Below are 22,242 nucleotides of genomic sequence, written 5' to 3' on the forward strand. Positions count from 1 at the left end.
AAATGCTTTAAAACAGAATGCAAATACTAAATATACTATAAATGTATACACATATATATATACATGAAGATATACATATACAGACATACATATGTACACACATTTGGATTCATGCTATCCATGTATCCATGTAGAGAAAGCAACTGATAGACACTAGTAACTTCCATGAAATAATGCAGAGAAAAAAGAAAAATGATAAACTGTAGTCCTATCCTCATTAGTACTAAGTTTATTATAGCTTCTAAGAAGATATAAACTAGCAAAGAACTTCACATTTCAAGTATGATTTTTAGTAATAAAGCTGTCAAAGCTTACAAACTCACATAAATGAAGACAGTTACTGTATTCCATTTAAAGGTAAATAAGAGGTGCTTTGAACCCTGAGAAATCCAAATTCAGAAAACACCACATAGCTGTGTAATTATTAACAAAGCACACTTCCCAGTACTGTCCATCCTGGCCAAAGTCGGAGACTATTCAAGTCACTAAGAGGTGTACCAACCACTTTATCAGGCAAATCTCTTAAAAGTTATGCCACCCAGGCAACAGAAACAACTAATCAACTCAATCTGTCCTGACTGCCTATCAGCACACCTATATGCGATGTGGGTAGTGGAAGGTGATCAGATCAGTCCTTTAGAGCCCATTTGTCACAGTCAGCCTTAACACTCCAACACTGCATGGGCAAGAGCTCCTTACCCTCTACACCTCTGGCAGGCTTAGTAGGATGAGTAGTCAAACAGTAGGCGTTAGGAGACCAAAAAGGGCTGGAGGCAGAACAAAATAGGCAAGGCCATAAACGTTGTAGGGCACTCCACATAGCAAATACAGCCCCACTGGTGACATGGTTAGGTTACCTTTTTAAATGCCCTGCCCTAAGCTCTCTACACTCAGGGGCCTTATCAATATGAGGCCCAACTTCAAAGGTGAATAAGAGCTTGAAGTTGACATCTATAAACTAATAATTCTAATGGGTACTATGATAAAACTTTTAAAAATTAACCTAGACTTGTCTTCTCAAAATTAAAAAAAAACAAAAATGCTCTGTAGCATATTTCTTATTTTCAGAATTATCCATGGCTGGTTTCTAGTTTAAACATGCAAAGAAAAGCTTAGTGGAAGGTTGTCAATCAGAAAAGAATAATTATTCTTCCTACTTTTATAGATTTACATGAAAGTGGATAAAATTCACAAGATGAGGAGCTAGGTGAGATCTGTGTTAGTAAGTCGGTTTTGTGGCTAGGATTGCTTAATATGCACATCAGCAGTCAGTCAAACCAAAAAAAAATAATGTAGGGAAACCTCCACCCAGAACAGGTATGACCCTGGAACCAGATATCTTGAGAAATAAGGGGATCCACTCTCTAAATGCCTAAATTTAACAAATTCTAGATTAAATCAGTAGCATGAAGTTCCAAATTTACTAGCATATTTACAAATAGGTATTTAGAGCATTCTTTTTCTTAAAGCTGAATTTCAAAAGGTACAAAGTCATCTTGATAATTTACATTTGATACCATTAGGCTTCATTCTAGGCATGGAGCAAATGTGTAGCATTCGGGTTCATGCCTGGTTGAGTGAACTATTTCAGTACTCTCCTGGTGCTTTAGTGGAGAGAGAGGCTGTTATCAAACTGCTTCCTGGGGCAATACCAGAGAGCTCTGGGACAAGAAAGGGTTACTTGTAGGCATTAGGGCTTGTGGTGGGCCACATGGGTGCCAGTGCTGCCTAACAGCAAGCCCAGGGAGGAGGGTGGCAGTGAGGGCAAGCTGCACTCTTCAAGAAGGAACTGATCAACAGCACCCCCTGTGGGCTTGCTGCTCCCTGACCCTAACCTCAAGAGATTGGCTTCCAAAGGGCAGCAGTACCAAGCACCAACTGAAAAGCCAGCCAAGTGCTGAAATGCTACTTCAGATCTATCTGGAAAAGGTGAATGCTAATTTTTCTTCATATCAAAACCAAACAATTGCTCTGCTCAACCAATACTGGAATATGACAGTCATGGACTTAGAAGCCAAAAGACAGGGTCAGCATAAGCATCAGAAACTTCATACTGGCCCCAGTAATGAGACTTAGAGACTGAGGAAAAAAAGAGCCAACCAACACTCAGCGTCAGGTAGGAAGGTGTCTCTGTTAATCCTATTGCCACACCAAAACAATTTACATGCCAAGACCTTCTGGTCCTGGCTAAGGACAACATCTCCATATGAATAGCTGATAACTTGCAAAAGGACTTCTATTTTTAGCTCCCAAATTTGATACCCAATAGAGAAGTGAAATCTTTTTTTTTTTTCCTTTTTGTCTTTTTTACTGACCGGTAACGGGATCACAACCCTCGGTGCGCCCGCACCGTGCTCAGCCAGTGAGCAGAAACCGGTCTCCACATGGGATCCGAACCCTTGGCGGGAGCGCCACCGCGCTCCCAAGCGGCGCACTCTCCAGTGCGCCACCGGGTTGGCCCGAGAAGTGAAATCTTTTGTCACTTCTCTAAGAACCACTAATGGATGATAAATCAGTAATTTATTATTTATACCCTGTTTTTTCCGCCATAAAGATTATAAGCAGCTGATAAATGGAGATGAATTTGGGGGCAGGAGGGTAGGGATGGCAATGAATTAATTCATCTAAAACTTAATTTAATATCACTATAATAAAACTTACAGATATGGAAACATACCATTAAGAGGGGGAAGGATCATTTTAATAAGCCATTTGGTTCAGGGATATCAATGAAAGTTTACTTTTACTTAACATTTTTAAAAAGTCTTGTTTCTGTTATTCTTACCCACAGATCTCTAATACCTGAATCTTTAGGCAACAACTCAACTACTGTAAAGATCTGCATAATGAGCATGTGTAAGAACACTTACTAACTATTCACGTTCAGTTCATTCAAATCTGAAAATCTACTTGACACATCACTGTTATCAGGTATGGAACATTCCCTGGATATTTAACCAATATAAACCTACCCGTCACAGACCCAACCCTTCCTATTCTAAATGCCTTTGCCTAACTAATAAGTTATCCCAAATCACATTCTAATACATAATCTGTGAAGCTGATGCATAAATGGCAACTAAACTAAGCATTTAAAATAAAAACAAAAAGCAAAGCTTTAGGTATGACTCACTTGCTGCAAAGAAGAATCCTGTGAGAAACCCGTTTCTTTAAAGTCAATTTCATCATCACTGGATGAATGAATATGGCAGGTTGTAACCTATATGCATAAAAATGTAAAAAACTATTTAACAAAGAAAAGTTTTGGACATTTGTATCAGCATTTTTATGGAAAAATCACATTTAGTTTTTCTCTCAACGTGTAACAGAAAAAACAAAAGAAACAGGTTGTCAAACCCACCCAGTACTTCAAGGGTATACACTTCGCTCAGGTCTGGCTACCTGTCCTTCTGCTGCCCCCTTCTGGTTATTTCACTCCTCAGTACTAACATTACCAGAAAACAGATTAAAAAGAAATGAGCAACTCCATTTAAGTGATTTTGATAATTATCTCCAATTAAATGCTCACAGCAAAGGTAGAGGTAACAGTGCAGATGAAACACAGGACATTCATATGTGCCATACCTGTAGGGTAAAACTGTAATCCCCAGGGATTACTAATGAGCCACTAAAAAAAAATCAGATTTAAGTATAACCATTTCACTTTAAATTCTTCAATTTCCTGCCCACGCTAAGAAAAGTGTTGTCTATAAACACTAAATATGACTTGAGTCAATAATCCCCTTCTCACAAATGACCCCATATCTTCTATCCCTGAAAATACACCCTGTACCCTCAGAACTTATAACCAACTCTCAGTAATTAAGCAAAAACACAAAGATAAACTGCTCACCAATTCATGGTTAAGTGACTTTTATTAATTAATAAATATCACACAATATTAGGGAAGAAATGCATTAACAATTAGAAATCAAGATATACAAATAAATACAGCACTAATAACAACAATTGATATATAACAAATGATAAATATGAACAGTTTGTAAAATTCTAGAAACAAGCACTATACTTCTAAGGGTAACTTATATTGTATTCTCTGAGTTATTTATCCTACATCTTTCATAGAAGTGTTCTGGGCAGACAACACTGTCCTTAGGGGAAGACAAGAGCAGCTGCCACCTGTCAACTCTTGAGGCTGTGCCTATTAGTCTGGAGTTATAGGAACAGGCCTGGCCTGCTTTGTTAAGTTGTTCCAGCACTAGCTCAAAAAGTCTAACACAGAATCCCAACAGGTCTGTATGGGGTATGGCTTGTAAAATTCCAAATAAATCATTGCCTAAATAAGAGTAATCTCTTTTCCCTTCGTCTAACCATCTTTGATAAAGATACTAAGTCCAAGTGAAATTAAGCTATTAAGAACCCAAATGTTCCCAATTATTTCCCTCTCCATCCTCCCTAAGGTATAAAGTCCTTGCATTCTACTTGTGAATCTGGCCTGATGTAGAATTCATAATCACTGAAGAGCATCTGCTTGAGTCAACAGCCTTAGTGAGTTACTGGGGAAAGATGTAGGGATGGGGACACAGAGGGAGGTGTGGAATACTGCTTGGTCACGGCAGCTGGCATCTTACAGGACCTCTTACTACATTCAAAAGCAGGTCAAGTGGTTCTACTGCAGTGGATTGAGAGGAGCTTCAGGCTACTTGGCTAGCAAGGTAGTGCACCATGCTAAACCATTGTGTGTTTTAGGGGTGCAACCCCATTTGGGGGCACAGAAACAGAAGACAACTCAAAAAGCAAGCCAGGTGAACTGAAAAAGAGAGAATAAGAGTTGGCTGCTCCTAGCCAAGACCTGTTGTCTAAGTTCAAACAGGATACAATGTATCCTCAAGCATATTTTTACTTTTCCTTACAAAATAAGATTTTATCACTATTAATTAAAGAAGGAAATTAACTTTAATTGAGCAACTACTATGTGCCAGACATTGCGACCCCTTTACGTGTTCTACTCAAACTGTATTCTCAAAGTAATCCTGGAAGGTATTTAAAAAGGTTTTTCTTGGCCGGCCCGTGGCTCACTTGGGAGAGTGTGGTGCTGACAACACGAAGTCAAGGGTTAAGATCCCCTTACCGGCCATCTTAAAAAAAAAAAAAATGTTTTCTACAAAAAGAAATTAGTTTTAGCAAGTTATTATAAATAACAACAATGCACACACACCTTCACAATTACATTAATGGAAGATATGATTTGCATTCTACCCACATACTCTACAAAAAGAAATTAGTTTTAGCAAGTTATTATAAATAACAACGATGCACACACACCTTCACAATTACATTAATGGAAGATATGATTTGCATTCTACCCACATACTCTCAGTCTGAAATAATTATTAACAAAATGAGCTGAAAAGACTATTTAATTTACCCATAGTGGGGCAGGGACGGGACTTGCTAATCAGAACCCATCAGTTTATCACTCAGATGTATACAAAAATGAGTTCCTGATCTACACTTCCAAACACACTCCTTGTGAGGCATCTCCATCTCAGTAAATGCCATTTTTACTCTCCTCCTCCTTCAGCTAAAAACCTGTTATCCTGGTTTCTTTGTCTCACCCACATCTGCCCACTACCTTCAAGATGTAACATCAAATCCCATCACTCCTCACATCACACCTATTTATTATCACCTCCAAGTGCAAACCACCATTATCCCTCACCTGGATTCATGCTCATTAGGCACCAGTCTCCCAGCTTCTAACTCTTGCCCCACTACAGTCTATTCTCAACACTGCAGCCATCAAATTATGTCACTTTTTAGTTCAAAATCTAATGGTTTCTCATCTCACTAAAATCAAAAACCTGGATGCTCAATGTGGACTACAAAGCTGTACAAATTCTGGCTTTTCAGGGCCTCTCTGGCCTCATGGTTTCCTGGTCCCTCACTCACTCTGTTACAGACGAACTGGACAACACGCCAGTCCCTGCAAACATGAGGACCATTTCATCTCGGGGCCTCTGCATTTTGTTCTTCTCTCTTTCCTTCTCTCCCTTCAAGTCTCCACAAGTGTTACCTTCTTGGTAAGGTTTTTCTTGACCACCTGATTTCAAATGGCACATCTGCCAAAATGCTCCTTGACTCCCTTCCCTATGTTTGCTCCTTAGCACTTACCGCCTGAAACACACACTCGTAAACGACATACACTGTGTGTGTGTGTCTCTTACTCATTTGTTTATCCATCACCAGTGAAGCAGGGATTTTTGCCAATCTTGTTTAGTCCTCAATGTCTGGCACAGAGTAGGCACTCACATATTTACTGAATTAATGAATACTAATAAATCACTAAATGAGAACAAATACAGCAAAAAGTAACAAGTATATAAGAACCCTCTTGCCAAGCTAAATGTATTCTAAGTACATTCTAGATGTTGCAGTAAAAGAAGCTTCTGATAGTTTACTTTCTTTCATAATAAAATTTCCATTTTATTAATTGCTGTTAGAGGAAAAAGCAAACAGGTGTTTTCTTCACCTTGGCTGATTAGACTGCCAAGGAAAACCCTAAGTATGATGTGACTACTAAACTCCAAGGCCTGTATCAGTGGAAAGAGAGAGCTAGAGACCCTCACTCCTCACTACTCCGAGTGTATCCAACTGTAGACCACCAACATTGGCGTAACCCAGAGCTGGTTAGAAACACCAACGCTCAGGTTCTACCCCAACCTGCAGAACATACAGGCAATTCATGCATGCACATTCATACCACTCTACACACCTCCATAAACTATCTTGTCAATGATGGGAAAGAAGCACCAACACATTTAAAACACATTTTCCCTCTTGGAGAGGAAGGCAGAGAGTGAAATAAATTGAATTTTCCAAAGTCAGTACAAACACATTTCCTACGTTATCTAAATTTACTCTATCGAAATCCTTGCCAGTTTTTACAGTTTGGGGGCTCAGTCAAAACACAGAGGTCTCTGGATATAATTAAATACCACATTTTATTCATAATAAACTCTCAACATAAAAACATAGGCAGTATTTGAATTGACTGTGCACACATTTTGGCATGATGGGGTCATAAGATTAAAGCACTCTGAATATCTCGGAGAGAGTTGAATTGAAATGCTGCAGTACAAATGGTAGGAGCTCAGGGCTGTCACAGCTTATCCTAGATAAGTGAGTGAGTCCTCAGGCCTAGAGCCAGTAGGACAGGTAAGTGTTCCGTGTATAAATGAAATGTATTTTTGCTGTGAATAGAAAAATAAAAACAGACCGGGGTAATGTAACAATGTACTAACTCAAGCATGTGGTGTTGAACTACAGGTGGACTCAAGTCCTATGATACACCTGAAATGATTCCCAGGGAGGTATCTAGGCCAATCTAAAACAAACGAAGTCAAGACAGTATATCTAATCTAAACTATCTATTGGGAAAGGGGGACAGAGAATAAGCAATCTATTACTTAATTGCCAATTCCAGTGATGATCATGTTAAGAAGTTTAAGTGATTTTACTCAGATTGGTACTACATTTCACATGTAGGCACTCTTTTTGTATGTCACTTTTGCAAGGGCAAGGCCCAATGTATTTACTAAGTGTGTTTATAATAATATTTACAACAGCATATTTCCACTGAAACATGGTACCCATCACCACTGAGGTAGATCTTGAAAACATTCTGTGCAGGAAAATAAAGAGCCTAGAGGACATAGTTAAAATCTCCTTGGTGGTCTAGGATTAATGCATAGCATTCTTTTTTTTTTTTTTTTTTTAAAAGATGACCAGTAAGGGGATCTTAACCCTCGACTTGGTGTTGTCAGCACCATGCTCTCCCAAATGAGCTAACCAGCCATCCCTATATAGGGATCCGAACCCATGGCCTTGGTGTTATCAGCAGCACACTCTCCCAAGTAAGCCATGGGCCAGCCCTCATAAGCATTCTTAAAAACTTGGAACATACGTAGCTCTCAAAATGCTACAAAGCAAAATTCCCTACTGGAGGGACTTAAGACTAAATGGAGGTGGTATTTAAGAAAGGCATTGAGACCAAAAAATTAAAGAGGTCTTGAGATCAGCCCCAGTCTCAACAGAGAGCAAAATTATGGAGTGGGGCTGATTCAACAAGGAATATCAGCAATGTTAAGAGGGCTATATAAATCTGACCACTTTTGCTATATAAGCCAATGTCTCCTTATTTCCTTTAACTGTAGATTATTTGTGTACTCCATCTATGATGGCAGAAAATAGAGCAAGCGAAGGAGAACTGAGCTCCAATTCAAGTGACAGATGGAGCCCATGATAATTTTTCTTTCAACACAGTTGTCAGTGTCTACAAGTACCTGACTCAAAGGAGGCTGAATATGTATTTTGCACTGTGTGCTCACAGCCCTCCGTGTACATATACATAATAATACTTACGCGCAATCACACAGCAGATGAACTGACAGCATCATGTAAAGTAACTGAGTGCTATCTGAATGGCAATGAAGTCCCTCTTTATTACTACAGAACTGCTCAAGAGAGATTTGCAAAGAAGTTTTTTAAAAAACCTAAGAAATTTTAACTGGATATTGTTGACTTCTACCTTTAAAGTCAATCAAAGAATAATTTTTAAAAAGTTTCCCAAACAAAATCAGAATTAATATTCTTAAATATTCCTTTACAAATAAGAAGCAAGACAAAATCCCCTTAAAGGAGCCTGCATTCTTAGGAAGGAATCAATAGGGGAGCCTCAAAAATTAAGCGGTTTAATTCAATGGTATGGGTGAGTACAATTTCACTCTATTAAAAAGCCTTGATTATCCAGAACTCTCAGGTTAGGTGATATTCTGGGTATTTAATCCAGCTTAAATTATTTTAACCAATTTGATTGGGGGAAAAAACCCAAAACTATATATAATGGGTAATATATTCATTAAAAATAACTTAACCCTTTCTTGATGACCCAGGGTTGTTAATATGAATGTCAATTTCTCTGTTGGGCTGTAACACATGGAGACATTAGGGCTGTGAACACTATTTTAATTAAATGCCCCCACACAGCTCCCTTTTTATAGTTATTTCAACTTCATTATTCTTCCAACTCTTAATACTTCTTAATTCTATCAGTGCATACACCTTACAAAGCCATTACCCTACAACTCTGTCAATCAAGAGTCTAGAAAAAGATAACCAAATTTATTAGACAATCTACAAAGTAGGAGACAGAGGCTCTTCAGGGAGTGTGACATAGGATGATCTAGTGACTACTCTGTTGCTTTCAGAGCCGGTTTCCCTCTTGTTTCTAAGTTATGTTCTGAACAGATAAGGCCGCAGATAGGAATAAATGAATTCTTAAGTTGAGGTGTTATTGTATATTAGAAATTCAAGACTGCAGCTACTGAATTTCAAATATAGAATTAAATACTGGACACAAATACTCTTCAATGTAGAGTTAAGCACTACTTCTGTCTAAGTCAAGGCTACTACCTCAACAATCAGCTAGCATGTGCTTATAAAAGGAAATGCTTTCCAATCTTTAAAAGCAAAAACAAAGCAATACTTACCTTAAACCTTAAAGGTAAGTTGTTTTTTGCATTAAAAAACAAAAAATACACTCCAAAGTCCAATATAATTTTTAAAAAATTATCAATGCCATTATTCCCTGGCTAAAAGTATCAATTCTTAGGTTAAAGATTTCAAAGTTGGGGTTTCAGTCATCTAAAAAAACTTCCCACACTGGGAATTATCTAAAATGAGGGTAAACTCAATATATCAGAAAATACCCCCCAAAATATTTAGGTTTCTAAGCACCCAGGGTTACCTGAGGCATAAGGCAACAAACCCAACAGAATAAAAGGAAGGCTAGAAGCTGTTTTGTTGAGGTGCTTAGGAAGCAGGGCAGGGAGGGAAACAGATACTAAATATGATGTGAAGTAGAAACTAGTGGCTTTTTAGTACCCTTTTGTCATCTGAGGTAGATAACTAGGAGTTGTCTAAACAAATGGGCAAGTACTGATCTCCCTTCCTGATAAAGAGACACGAACTTTCCTTGGCCCACAACTATGGGGAAAATGGAAGATCCTTTACATTTTTCTGAATAAATGGGCAAAAGCTAAGAGCACCAAAAAAATATAAATGTAACCTTGTAAAACCTACTAGATCTACCGTGTTCCTCTTGTTAGTTTCTCCTAAGGAGCTTGTGCAGAACGTCTCCCATCGCTCCCTGACTTCGTCGGGAAGATCTTCAGAGTGAGAAAAGGAAAAAAGCATTATCACCACAGTGACCTCCACATAGACAAAAAAAATACGCAGATAATACAAAAGTGGGCCTACCCACCTGGTTCATCGATGGTGAACATGCCCTATCAGCTGAGTAACTGAGCGACAGCCAGCCCAGTGCTCTTAGAGGAATGGAGTCAAATACCTCGCACAGCCGGGATCCCATGGACTTCCAGGAACTAGACCCACCCCACCCCGCAAAGGTGTAGGCTTGATTAGGCCAAGAGCCCTAAGCAGCTCTGTGAACTTAAGTTTCTAAAAATGTTTTGGTAGAAACTTAACCTGGAAAATGTGTTTCTAACAAGCTCTTCTGAGAAAGGTAGTAGGGCTTTAAGGTGTGTTTGGGGAGAAGGAGCCATCTTTTTCCAAGGTCAAGTAAGTTTAGGCAATGCTGCAAATGACAGTTCCCACACACTTTCTTGGGATACTCTGATTGGCATCTGATCAATGAATGTTCTGTAAAACCCAGATTGACTTCACAAATTGCTCCAAGATGTTTTCTAAAGGTCTGTGTCATGGCCCAACATATGCATAAATATGCAATAGTGAAATTCTACCTTCTAGAGCGATTTTAAAGGATACACGACTACTCTTTTGAGAAAATGAAACCATGGCTGTAATTTTGGAGGCCTCACTAAAGTTGTCATCTGACAATACTGGTTTAAACACCGATGCATGCATGCATGCACACTCACACAGGCACACACACGTGCCATCTAGCAAGCAACTTCCATAAAAGAAAGACTGATCTAAAAAATGTAATCATATCACAAGGCCACTTCTCCTTGGTACAGACATAAAGACAAACTGTGATGAAGAATGCCTTGAGGAAAAGGCTTACAGCTCCCTCTCAAGAAGCAAAGCTACAGGTGGGCAAGCCCCAGTTTTTGTCACTGTGTGACAACTATGCTTTTATTGAATATTCAATAGGTAACAGCCTACTGAACAAACAAACATTCTTAGGAGAAAAAATAGAAGGGTACACCAGGAAATGACTGTCAGCAAATTAACTTTGAAGGAATTCTGTAACACAGATGTTAAAGATTTTTCACATTCAAATTGAGTCTCAAGACTAGTAATCCTATTGGCACAAAACCCCTGAGTACTTGGGCTGGCCAGTTAGCTCAGCTGGTTAGAGGGACACCTTGTAACACCAAGGGCAAGGGTTCAGATCCCCAGCCAGCCAGCTGCCAAAAAACAACAAAAACCCTGAGTACACAGAGCTCCTAGAGCTCCTGTGTGGGAAGAGGTAGATTCGCAGCCCAGGTGCCAGGGTAAAAGGCTTCCATACGGTTTCTTCCAAGTAACCTTGGGCTTTTAAAATTTAAATGCTAGTATAGAAAGAGTCCTTTAGGAGTCAAAACTCCTCGTTTCAGTGATAGAGATATTGAAGAAATGTTGATAAATGCCTTAATACGCCAGTTAAAGGAACTTAATCCTTAGGCTATATAGAGGCCTTGTGAAGAAAATAAAAAGGAAGAGTAATTACATCTCAAGTGGCTCAACTGCCATCATACAAGTACTTTATGCTCAAAGTACTCAAAAGAATGATTTACCAAGCAATGCTCTTTAAGAACAATAATAAGTATATGCTGAATCCAGCCAAGCCTCCCCATGCTACCTAAAAGGATTGCAAAAACATGAACAGAGACATAGCCGAGAACTACACTGTTCAAACATTCTCAGGAACCTCATTCACATCTTCAGGTAATTTGCGAAATATAAAGAAACTCCACAAACTATTAAAAATACTACAAGTATTTCCACTTTAACAATCTTTATCTTTCTAGAACCCAGCAAAAATGTAATTAAAATTTTATAAACAACTTACCTTTGATAAGTTGCTGTACTAATGCACTGTTGGGGCCCTTATCAGTACTGTGCACGATACAGTTAGCTATCCTTGTTAGGTGTCCCATGTAACCATGCCGTCTTCCTCCCTCAGCCCTGACAAAGGGTAAAGGATAATTATTCAGATTCCTGAAAATATTCAGACTCCTGATGGGACGGAATGGTGAAACACTTGGTAAATACTGTGGATTTTAAAGTAATCATTATAAAAACTGAGGCACCAAAGAAAATGACAAAAGACAGAAAAGGAAGGAGAAACAAAGGAATGGAGAGTGCCAGAATAGGGGAGTTTGAAATTGTCTACTCAAAGATTATACAGTAGCCTCATTCAACAGGACATAGTTTATTCAAATATCAAAAACAACAATTAATCATCAACACACATTATCTTAAAAAACATTCATTCAGGGGCCGGCCCGGTGGCACACTGCTACAGTGCGCCGCTTGGGAGCGTGGCGGTGCTCCCGCCGAGGGTTCGGATCCCACATACAGACCGGTTCCCGCTCACTGGCTGAGCGAGGTGCGGGCGCAACACCGAGGGTTGCGATCCCATTGCCGGTCCCAGTCCGGTACGGGCGCGACACTGAGGGTTGCGATCTGTTGCCGGATACGAAAAAAGACAAAACAAACAAACAAACAAACAAAAAAAAACATTCATTCATTGATGCCTAATATTACAGTGACTTTCCTTTGTATTTATTTTTGTGTGAGTGTGTTGCCGGATACGAAAAAAGACAAAACAAACAAACAAACAAACAAAAAAAACCATTCATTCATTGATGCCTAATATTACAGTGACTTTCCTTTGTATTTATTTTTGTGTGAGTGATGAAAACATTGTATCTTTTTTAAAAAACTGTTTTTCAGACTTCAATCAGATTGTAGGGAACTGAGATGATTATTCTGCCAGTTCACTTCCGTGAAAGATACCACACTTCAGTCACATCAATTAGTAGAGATAATTATCTACCAATGGCATTTCCCAAGTTAAGATACTGGCTGATTTGAGGCCTTGGCCAAGGTAAGAGGTAGTTAGTTTGTATCTGCCATTCACCACTTTGAACACAGGCAAATAAACTTGGTGCTCTTCCCTGTCACTTACTTAGGGTCCAATCTTCCCAACCATGATCAATCTTTACATTCAGACAAACTTCCTCTCAATGTGATTTCTCCTGCCTATTTACAAATGTCAAGACTTTAAATTCTATAAAACAGAGGAGTTTTGGTTACAGATAGCAGAGAATAAACTGAAGAGATTTTTGCTTAAAGGGAGAAAAGTCTTTCAGGGGCCACTAAAAAAAAAAAAAAAAAACCTATGCTTGAAGTCTTGCCTGGAAAATAAAATATCTGCTAGACAATGTTAGAGGACACCTAAGGTCAAAAGGCACGGGATTGATCTCAACTGAGTTGCTAACAGCCTCTTTTAGTTCCACAGCAAGATCCAGAGACACGAGTGTTCCTGCGGGCAACTTCTTAGTCACTCTCCTGTACTCCCTTGATCCCACAGCTGAAAACAAAGGCTCGCCTGCAAGGTGTTTGGCCCAGGGCTTCCAATGTCCTTTAGGTTGCTGGTGTGAGGGGACATTTGGAAAGCTCTTTCAGGACCCCTCCAGATGGGGAAAATGTTATTCACCAGGCCTGTAGAGGACAAGGCTCACAGAGAGGGCAGAGTACACACAGGACACCTCAGCACTGGCCAGATGAGGAGGTGGAGAGAGAAGACAGGAGGGCACAAAGTGGCTAAGACAGGGTCAGACACATAACCAGAAATGCCTATGAGGCCACACACTGAACCCCCAAAGGAGCTCCATTTGGAAGAATGTATCTGAGGTCTACCAATACTAGCCCCTCACAAACTAAATACCAATTTCCAGAGAGTCAAATCAAAACCCTATCGGCAGTTAAAAAAATAAAAAATCAAACCTCACAAAGTAAAGCTGGACATCTCCCATGAGTCATCTAGCTTCTGGGAACCACAGATGAATGTGAACAGAGATTCACAGCAAGAAAACTCCTGGGATTGACAATAAAGGGCATGAGACAACTTTTGGGGTGACGGTAACATTCTGTGACTTCATGCATTAGTCAGAATTCCCATTAACTGTACACCTAAAAAGGATGATTTTTACCACCTGACAATTATACCTCAATAAACTTAACAGAAAAACAAACTCAAGAAGCACACTTCAAGAGTGTTTCCTATGGGCTGGCCCGGTGGCGCACTGCTACAGTGCGCCGCTCCCGCCGAGGGTTTGGATCCCACATACAGACCGGCTGCTCACTGGCTGAGCGAGGTGCAGGTGCAACACCGAGGGTTACGAACCCGTTGCCGGTCCCGGTCCGGTACGGGCGCGACACTGAGGGTTGCGATCCATTGCCGGTCATGAAAAAAGACAAAAAGGAAAAAAAAAAAAAAAAGAGTGTTTCCTAAATACGCACTACACAGGATGCTTCAGAATCTATGAGGTGGCATAAAAGCTCCCAGGGAATTAGAGAAAAATGCCTGTTACAGATAACACTACGATCAAAAAGTCCTATGTCACAAAGCTACTTACATGGAGCAACTAAAACTTTCATATAACCTTGCCCGTCAAATAATGGAAATTTTCTAAAAAGAAAATACTAAGCAATTTTTTCTCCTCTGTTCTATTCTAAATAGGGGTGACCAGAACAAATACGCTGAGTTAAATCATCATCCAGGAGAGCCCAACTTTACAACCGTTTTCATTCAACTTCACAGTATTCTCAGAAAAAGAGCCATCTGAAAAGGACTGGGACGTTTCAAAGGCAGCACTGAGGTGAATACTCCCAGCTCCCTAGTTCCCCACAAGACAGGTAGAAAGACGGGGGGATCTAAAAATAAATTATTAGAAAAATACCTGTCACAAGTGGGAATATTTTCCTCAAATTATAAATCAAACTGAATAACTTTCAGAAAACAATTTACTTACTGCTTCTTCTCATTCATTTCCCAGGCTTCAAGTATTCGTTCTATTAACTGACAGTTTTGAAAAAGCTGAATAAAAAAGCATATTCTAGTTAATACTTATATAAATGTTAATGCATAAAACCTTAATGTGAAATTGAACTCAAGTTATACAGAACAGTGGTATGCATAATCCAGGAAGCTAAATATAGCTATGAATTACTGGCTAAGCCAAATGCAACATGATAAATAAATTTATTCTAGACCCTCAGAACACTACAGGGATTTAAAATTGGGACAACACCCTCAGCAGTGCATCTACTGGGAAACTCAGTATTACAGGTACTGCCACAAGTGAGCAGTTGACCTAAAGCAAAACTAGGTATTATTAGCTGTGAAAATTGGGCTCAGAAATACAGACTGACTGGGCCAGCCCATGGCTCACTTGGGAGAGTGTGGTGCTGACAACACCCAGTCGAGGGTTAATATCCCCTTGCCGGTCATCTCTTTAAAAAAAAAAAAAAAAAGAGGGCCGGCCCAGTGGTGCACTGCTACAGTGTGCCACTTGGGAGTGCGGTGGCACTCCCGCCGAGGGTTCGGATCCCACATACAGACCAGTTCCCGCTCACTGGAGAAAATTATGCCTTGGCAAAAATTTAACTTAGAATCCAAAGCAGTCCTTGCACGTCTTAAATATGAGCAATACTTACTTCCAGATGCACTAACATTACTGCATTAACATTAAACAGGTGTGTCTCACCCAAATCCTGCAAGTCAACGACAACTGCTGTGGGCTGTAATACAAGCGTGCACAATGCCAATTTTACTCAGATACCATTCATCTTCCCCATGTACTTGGCTATTTCAAGTTAGCCTTTCCTATCTTCCAGGTTTGGAAGTAAACCAAGTGTAAACTAGAAAATTTCAGAGAACCACAGGACTGCAGAGCAAGAAGAAATCTGAAGACTGACAGTAAATCACTTCATATTTGACAGAAAAGTAAAGAGATACCAAGATGAGGCTTCGTCAACATCACACAAAACTTACTTCTCCCAACTTTCAGTCATGTATTCAGCACCAGAAATTAAACTCTGGTATGCCAAATAATTATTCAAATGTTTTCTATAGTATTTAAATTTCTATGGTTCTTTTAATCCCCAAAAGATTTACCTATCTTCACACCTATTAATCTCACCAAATAAGCAGGCCACTTACATTTTTTCTTAAAAGACAGTTCATTTAATGGTTATTTGTCCAGGACTTAATTTATAGAATCACTGGCTGAAAGTGTGATGTACACGTGACAGTTAAATATTTAGACTCTGAAATCTAACCTCAAGTTTTTAAACCTCAACTCATTTCACACTGAAGTGGAAAACTGCTGTAACCAAGAGAGAGTAGAAGAAAAACTAGACTGAATAAGCTTACATGTTTCAATAACAAATTGTCACCAGTGGAGTCTTGATCAGTAATTGTGCCATTTTCTGTGTTTTCAAAAGGACTTGCAAGAATCAATGCAATACAAATTTCCACTTGAGTATGCAAAAAGTTATTCCATGTGTATTTGAAGAACATGTCCTACACAAAAGAAAAACAATGTTTTATTCAGTTACCTCAATGTTTAAGCCACCATTTTAATACATTTACAGAATAGTGATTTAATAGTTCAAACAAAAAAATGATGTGTTCTCAGTCACACATACGACTAATAATAAAAGGGACTAATTTTAATAGGACTAATTAAAAGGAACACAAGTTTATTTTAAAGGGAGTTTGAAACACGACTTCATAGCCTAAATATCATTAACATGATTTGCTCATTCAACATGCCAGAAATTGCATGGAATCTAGTAGAAACTATCAATAAACATATGAAGAAAAGACAAAGAGAGCATCTTTTCATTTTCAAAGCAACTAATGCAAAAATTTAGCTCAGTAAATTTTCAATAATTTTCAAAGAAATTTGTAAGAATTTCATTTTGATTCAACAAATATTTACTGATGGCTTTCGTGCAGGGCAGTGTGCAAGGTACAATATGGGACATAGAGGTAGACAAAAACATGATCCCCAATCTAAAGGTGCTCACAACTTAACAAAGAATAACCACTCCAGCATTCCATTCTGAAAATTCCTAATATTGTCAGCAAAAACAAAGGAAGTATATGAGAGGGGGGGACACATGAATGAATCTCCTGAAAGCACAAGGTTTTTCCAAATTACTTGAAAAGGTAATAGCATCACAAAAAGGAAAAGCAACTTTTAAAAGCACAAAATGCACAAAGTATATATTCAGGACATGATTGAGTCTGGTTATCTAATCTCAAAATGAAAAAGTAATAATTAATGACCCATCTAGTAGTCTTATCAAATTTATCACCACTCAAAAGTAGCTCTGTAGAGTTACAATAATACAATAGAATAAATTGACAATAGTTGTATACTTTTATTAAAGACTAGGGTCTGGTGACTTCAGGGAGAACCCCAGAAGCAAGGGTAGAAAGTTTTATTCCTGGAGTTTTATATACCAGTCAGAGGAGTAGGGCAAAAATTATGTCCTCAGAGGGCAATGACTATAAAACTATAATCCTTTAAATCTTCATCTTTTTCCAGTTTGCTCCTCCTTCCTATGCTCTATACCGACATATCATTTAACCTAGAGCTGAAATATAACTAAAAATAACACAATGACACTAGGAAACACAACAGCACGGTTGATAAAGTATGTATGGGTTTGAAATTGGGTGAATTCAAATCTTGGCTTTACCACTCACTAGCCATGGAATATATATCCCCTTCTCTGGGCATGACCTGAAAAAGAGATGCTCTCTCTCACATGGGGTTTTTATATCCAGGATCACATGAGAAGTGTATTTAAGGTGCACATTACAATGCTCGTCATGTAGTAAGCAAACACCTTCTTTGAAACACCTCCAAATCTCCCCCAAATGTATAATATGACCAGATGTCTTGTGAAACCTGCTAAGTTTTAACCCTCGTGCCTTCTGTGCTGTGGGTGTAGAACAGACAGAGTAGGCATAGGCTCCAGAGCTGGGCTGCTTGATTCTAAGCATAAACCATGCAACTGGGGAACTCAGAGACTGGGGAAACCCAGATAATTCCTGAGCTTTTCCTTTTCCTTTCCATTGACAAGCAGACTAATAGCTGTCTCAAAAAAGAATCCATACTCAAAAGACCATACAGCCTCAGATGCATTACATAGAAACATCCTCGTGGAAGAAAGATAAGGCTTGTCCCTTTGCTAATTCTGAACATAAAACAATGCTATACCCAGCAGTCCATGTGAGACTGAGCTTCTCGAGCCTATGTCTTAATCATCTCATCTCTAAAATCCTATATTACACTTCTTTACACACAGCAACAGCAAATGACTACTGAACAAAAATAAGCATTCAAAATTTATGATAAACTCCGGCTGGCCTGGTGGCGCACTCGGTGGAGTGCGGTGCTTGGGAGCGTGGCGGCGCTCCTGCGGAGGGTTCGGATCCCATATAGAGACCGGTCCGCTCACTGGTTGAGCGCGGTGCGGGTGCGACACTGAGGGTTGCGAGCCCCTTGCCGGTCACGGTACGGACGCGACACTGAGGGTTGCGATCCCGTTACCGGTCACAAAAAAAAGACAAAAAGGAAAAAAAAAATTTATGATAAACTCAAGGCAAAAACCATATAAAATACTGTTATGCTCACGCCAAGAAAAGTTACTGACACATTTGTAAATTTTTAAAACTGTAGCTTGAGTTATATATGAAATGTCAAGGGCAAATTAAAGTGTCTGTGAGGGGGAAATCTTACCAGTATGACTCCAATGCTATTCAGCTCCATAAGGTCCCCATTTATACTGCTGGTATTGGTTTGAAGCAGGCTGGATATCAACCTAATTACATTCAACCGGGTATTCCCCACAGGAGGATCGAGTACACCCCATGTAGTCTTCATCACACTTTTCTGAGGAAGGAAAAGCTTTCCAAGTGAATCCAGGTAAATAAACAAACAAGCAAAAGGTGTACATGCTAAGATATATAACACTATGCTAACTAACCCTGCGAACAAATTGGCCTGAATTCTATACCTGAAAGAAAATCTAAAGCAGCCACTGATATCTTTAAGATATGATGAAATAACCAAGAGGGAAAAAAAAAAAAATCAAGTAATTTCCGAGGACTACAAATTTTATAAGAAACCAAGTAATCCCCTGTGCCAACATTCCAAACTCTCACGAGAAGAAAGCAGAAAACTACAGAAATCCATGAGGGAAAAAAAGTAAAATATTTCAAAGTCTGACCAGGAATCTAAGAAACTAAAAGAGGTTACAAGTGATTTTGGAACACAGTCCTTAGTCTTTGCCAAATCTGCAAGAAAAATATAAACTCAGAAGTTGCCTCTGGAGCACAACCCAGAAACATGATCAACCTAAACCTGTTCTTGTTCATCAATAGGGGTTTCTATAGTTTGAAATAACAAAAGACAGAAGCAGCATGTTTCAAAATAGAAGTCTGACAGAAGTCCTAGGTGTCCCCTGCTCCTCTCAAGGTCTAATGGAATATTCAGGCTCACAGTTTTACTCTATATAAGACAGCTCTAAATGACAGACTTGAAAGAGCTACATGGATGTACTTACACACCACATAATATAGTAAAATTAGGTACAAACTGAACTCACTCATTCCTAGGAGTAAAGGAGAAGTCCAAACGAGACACTGCCTTACTTCTGAATCAGGGCCAAGCAGAATCAGATGCTGCTTTGTTTGTCCCCTAGAAAGAAGAGGGGTAGGCCACCTAAGACATAAGTCAGGAACCTTCGTCATACACCTTCTCTCTCAGAGCCTTCTCCAGCTTCCACTGGTGATGTTCTCTCCTCTTTTCTTAAATCCTTTCTTTTTCTTTCCTTACTCTCCTACTCTTCTTCCTAGGACTGGCATGAAAGAGGCCACTGACTGTAATTGTTAAACACCAATAGAGGTACTTTCTCTGAAGGTAAATGCCACCATGATCGGCACCCAACACAGGCTGAATGCAGGTAAGACAACATGGCTGGTAGGGGGCCCAGCAGGACGATACAAACTCCGAGTGCAGATAAGGAACCCTTCCTGCTCACTGATAACTAATCAGGCATTTGAAAAGATAACCTGGGAACTGAAGTAGACTCCCCGGGTTATGGATGAGGGTTACTCTGTGCTCCCACCTAAACGGTTAAATAAACAGAAAATTCTGAATACTTCTAATTCAGAAGCAAGAAACTAGTATGCTAAATTCCCAATAACTGACACAGTAGACAGCCATAGTAATACAAGTACTACACAGGACAGGGATCCAACAATATAGGGCAGAAGGAAAAAGAAAAGTGTAAAAACTAGTGCTGCGAACAGAACTCTCACAGAACAGAATTTTCCACCCTAGATTACAAAAGGAAGTGCCTCTTACCCTAATCTAAGTCTCTGTACCAATCCAAGGGGCATGGGTGTAATGGAAGAATACCACTTACGAACTGCTGACAACCCTCTTCTGTGGGTCTCTGCTGAGTAAACAGTCATTTTTAGATTAGCACATGGATGCTATCTACTGAAAAACTAACACCCCAAGTCATCTTTCCATGTTGTACACTAAAACTTCAAAGTACTATTTATTAAATAAGGTCATCTGTCCATCAGACTTTTATATTGCTCCAAAGCTTAATAAGAAAACACAGTTTCAAAGATCAGCTCCCGAAAGGTTAACTTTACTTCAAACTTCTGAAAAGAACATGCTACGAGAAGAAAACTGCTTATTTTACTGGCATATTAAGTACCCAAGAATTTATAGAAGGAAAGAACGAAAAGCTGAGTTTCATATGCAGATAAATATTTTGTTTAATTCTACCCCATTCACCAATTTAGACATCATACATAGATAAAAGTCACTTAAAAACCAGCTCAATGGGCCGGCCCGGTGGTGCACTGGATAGTGCGCCGCTTGGGAAGTGTGGTGGCGCTCCCGCCCGAGGGTTGCGATCCCGTTGCCGGTCCCCAGTCCGGTATGGGGGCAACACTGAGGGTTGCGATCCGTTGCCGGACACGGAAAAAGACAAAAAAAAAAAGACAAAAAAAAAAAAAAAACAAGATAGTTCCCTTACCTTAGGTGGCTCAAGCAGGAGTTCATGAAAAGATCCAAGTCTTCCTCTGATGGCTTCTAGAACACTCTTGTTGACCGAACAAGCTGAATGACTCATGCCTGGTGGGCAGATCTCTATATGGCCTTCAAAACTTGAAACAAAGCAAGATAATTATAGTTATTATAATTTCAGAACAAATCATTCAAGGTGTTCCATATCAAACATATAGGTATATACTAAATGATTATATAACTATATAATGCTTATATCAACATTTCTGGCTGTAAGGAGAAGGGATAGGAAGAGAGCATAATAAACCAGAAGAGGGTGTAGTAAAACCTTGATGAGGATCAGCCAATATGACCTGAAATTTAAAGGGTTATAGTGCCGATGAGAAATTGTATGTGATTTCTTCCCATGCTGCTAAACCTCCTAACTTCTTATAACTATTGTACTAATAGCAGGTCTCTAAATGAACAGAGAATTTGGAAAACAAAAGGACATCTAATCTCTGAATTACAGGACACATCATATTGCCTTCCAGTTTAGGATGCTAATAATAAACAGGCCTATACTTGTTCCATACAGTTTTTCTTGGGTAATCAACAGTTTCCTATATAAAAGGTTTAGGGCTGGCCCATGGCTCACTTGGGAGAGTGCGGTGCTGATAACACCAAGGCCACGGGTTCGGATCCTATATAGGGATGGTCGGTTTGCTCACTGGCTGAGCGTGGTGCTGACAACACCAAGTCAAGGGTTAAGATCCCCTTACTGGTCACCTTTTAAAATACATACATACATACAAGGTTTAAATTATTCTTCTACATAAAGCTCAATCTACTCATTACAACCCACTCCTTACAAGAATACAGGTGGAATGAGACTCCCAAATCCCAACTACTGTTAGTGACTGAAAGCGCACAGTGGTTCTCAAAGTGGGGGCAGGAAAGAGCCCAGGAGGAGAAAAAGGACATCAGGAGGAAGGCCTAAAAATGTGGGTATGGGGTTCAAATTAAAAGATAAATCTGAGGACCGGCTGGCCCGTGGCTCACTTGGGAGAGTGTGGTGCTGATAACACCAAGGCCACGGGTTCAGATCCTATATAGGGATGGCCGTTTTGCTCACTGGCTG

The 22,242-nt window shown here is 39.4% G+C and overlaps 1 protein-coding gene across 1 annotated transcript in view; it reads right to left on the reverse strand.

Moving 5' to 3' along the window:
- PPP6R3 (protein phosphatase 6, regulatory subunit 3) overlaps positions 1-22,242 on the reverse strand; it is a 137,226-nt gene that overhangs the window by 28,451 nt on the left and 86,533 nt on the right. The window contains exons 9-15 of the mRNA XM_008569576.1: positions 21,133-21,262; positions 18,816-18,968; positions 16,433-16,582; positions 15,030-15,094; positions 12,059-12,174; positions 10,105-10,190; positions 3,134-3,220 (exon numbers count right to left, since the gene is read on the reverse strand). Of these exons, the coding sequence (XP_008567798.1) occupies positions 3,134-3,220; positions 10,105-10,190; positions 12,059-12,174; positions 15,030-15,094; positions 16,433-16,582; positions 18,816-18,968; positions 21,133-21,262 (787 nt within the window). The remainder of the gene's footprint in view (positions 1-3,133; positions 3,221-10,104; positions 10,191-12,058; positions 12,175-15,029; positions 15,095-16,432; positions 16,583-18,815; positions 18,969-21,132; positions 21,263-22,242) is intronic.

Source organism: Galeopterus variegatus, unplaced genomic scaffold, assembly GCF_000696425.1.
Source record: "Galeopterus variegatus unplaced genomic scaffold, G_variegatus-3.0.2 Scaffold512, whole genome shotgun sequence".
Taxonomy (NCBI): Eukaryota; Metazoa; Chordata; class Mammalia; order Dermoptera; family Cynocephalidae; genus Galeopterus; species Galeopterus variegatus.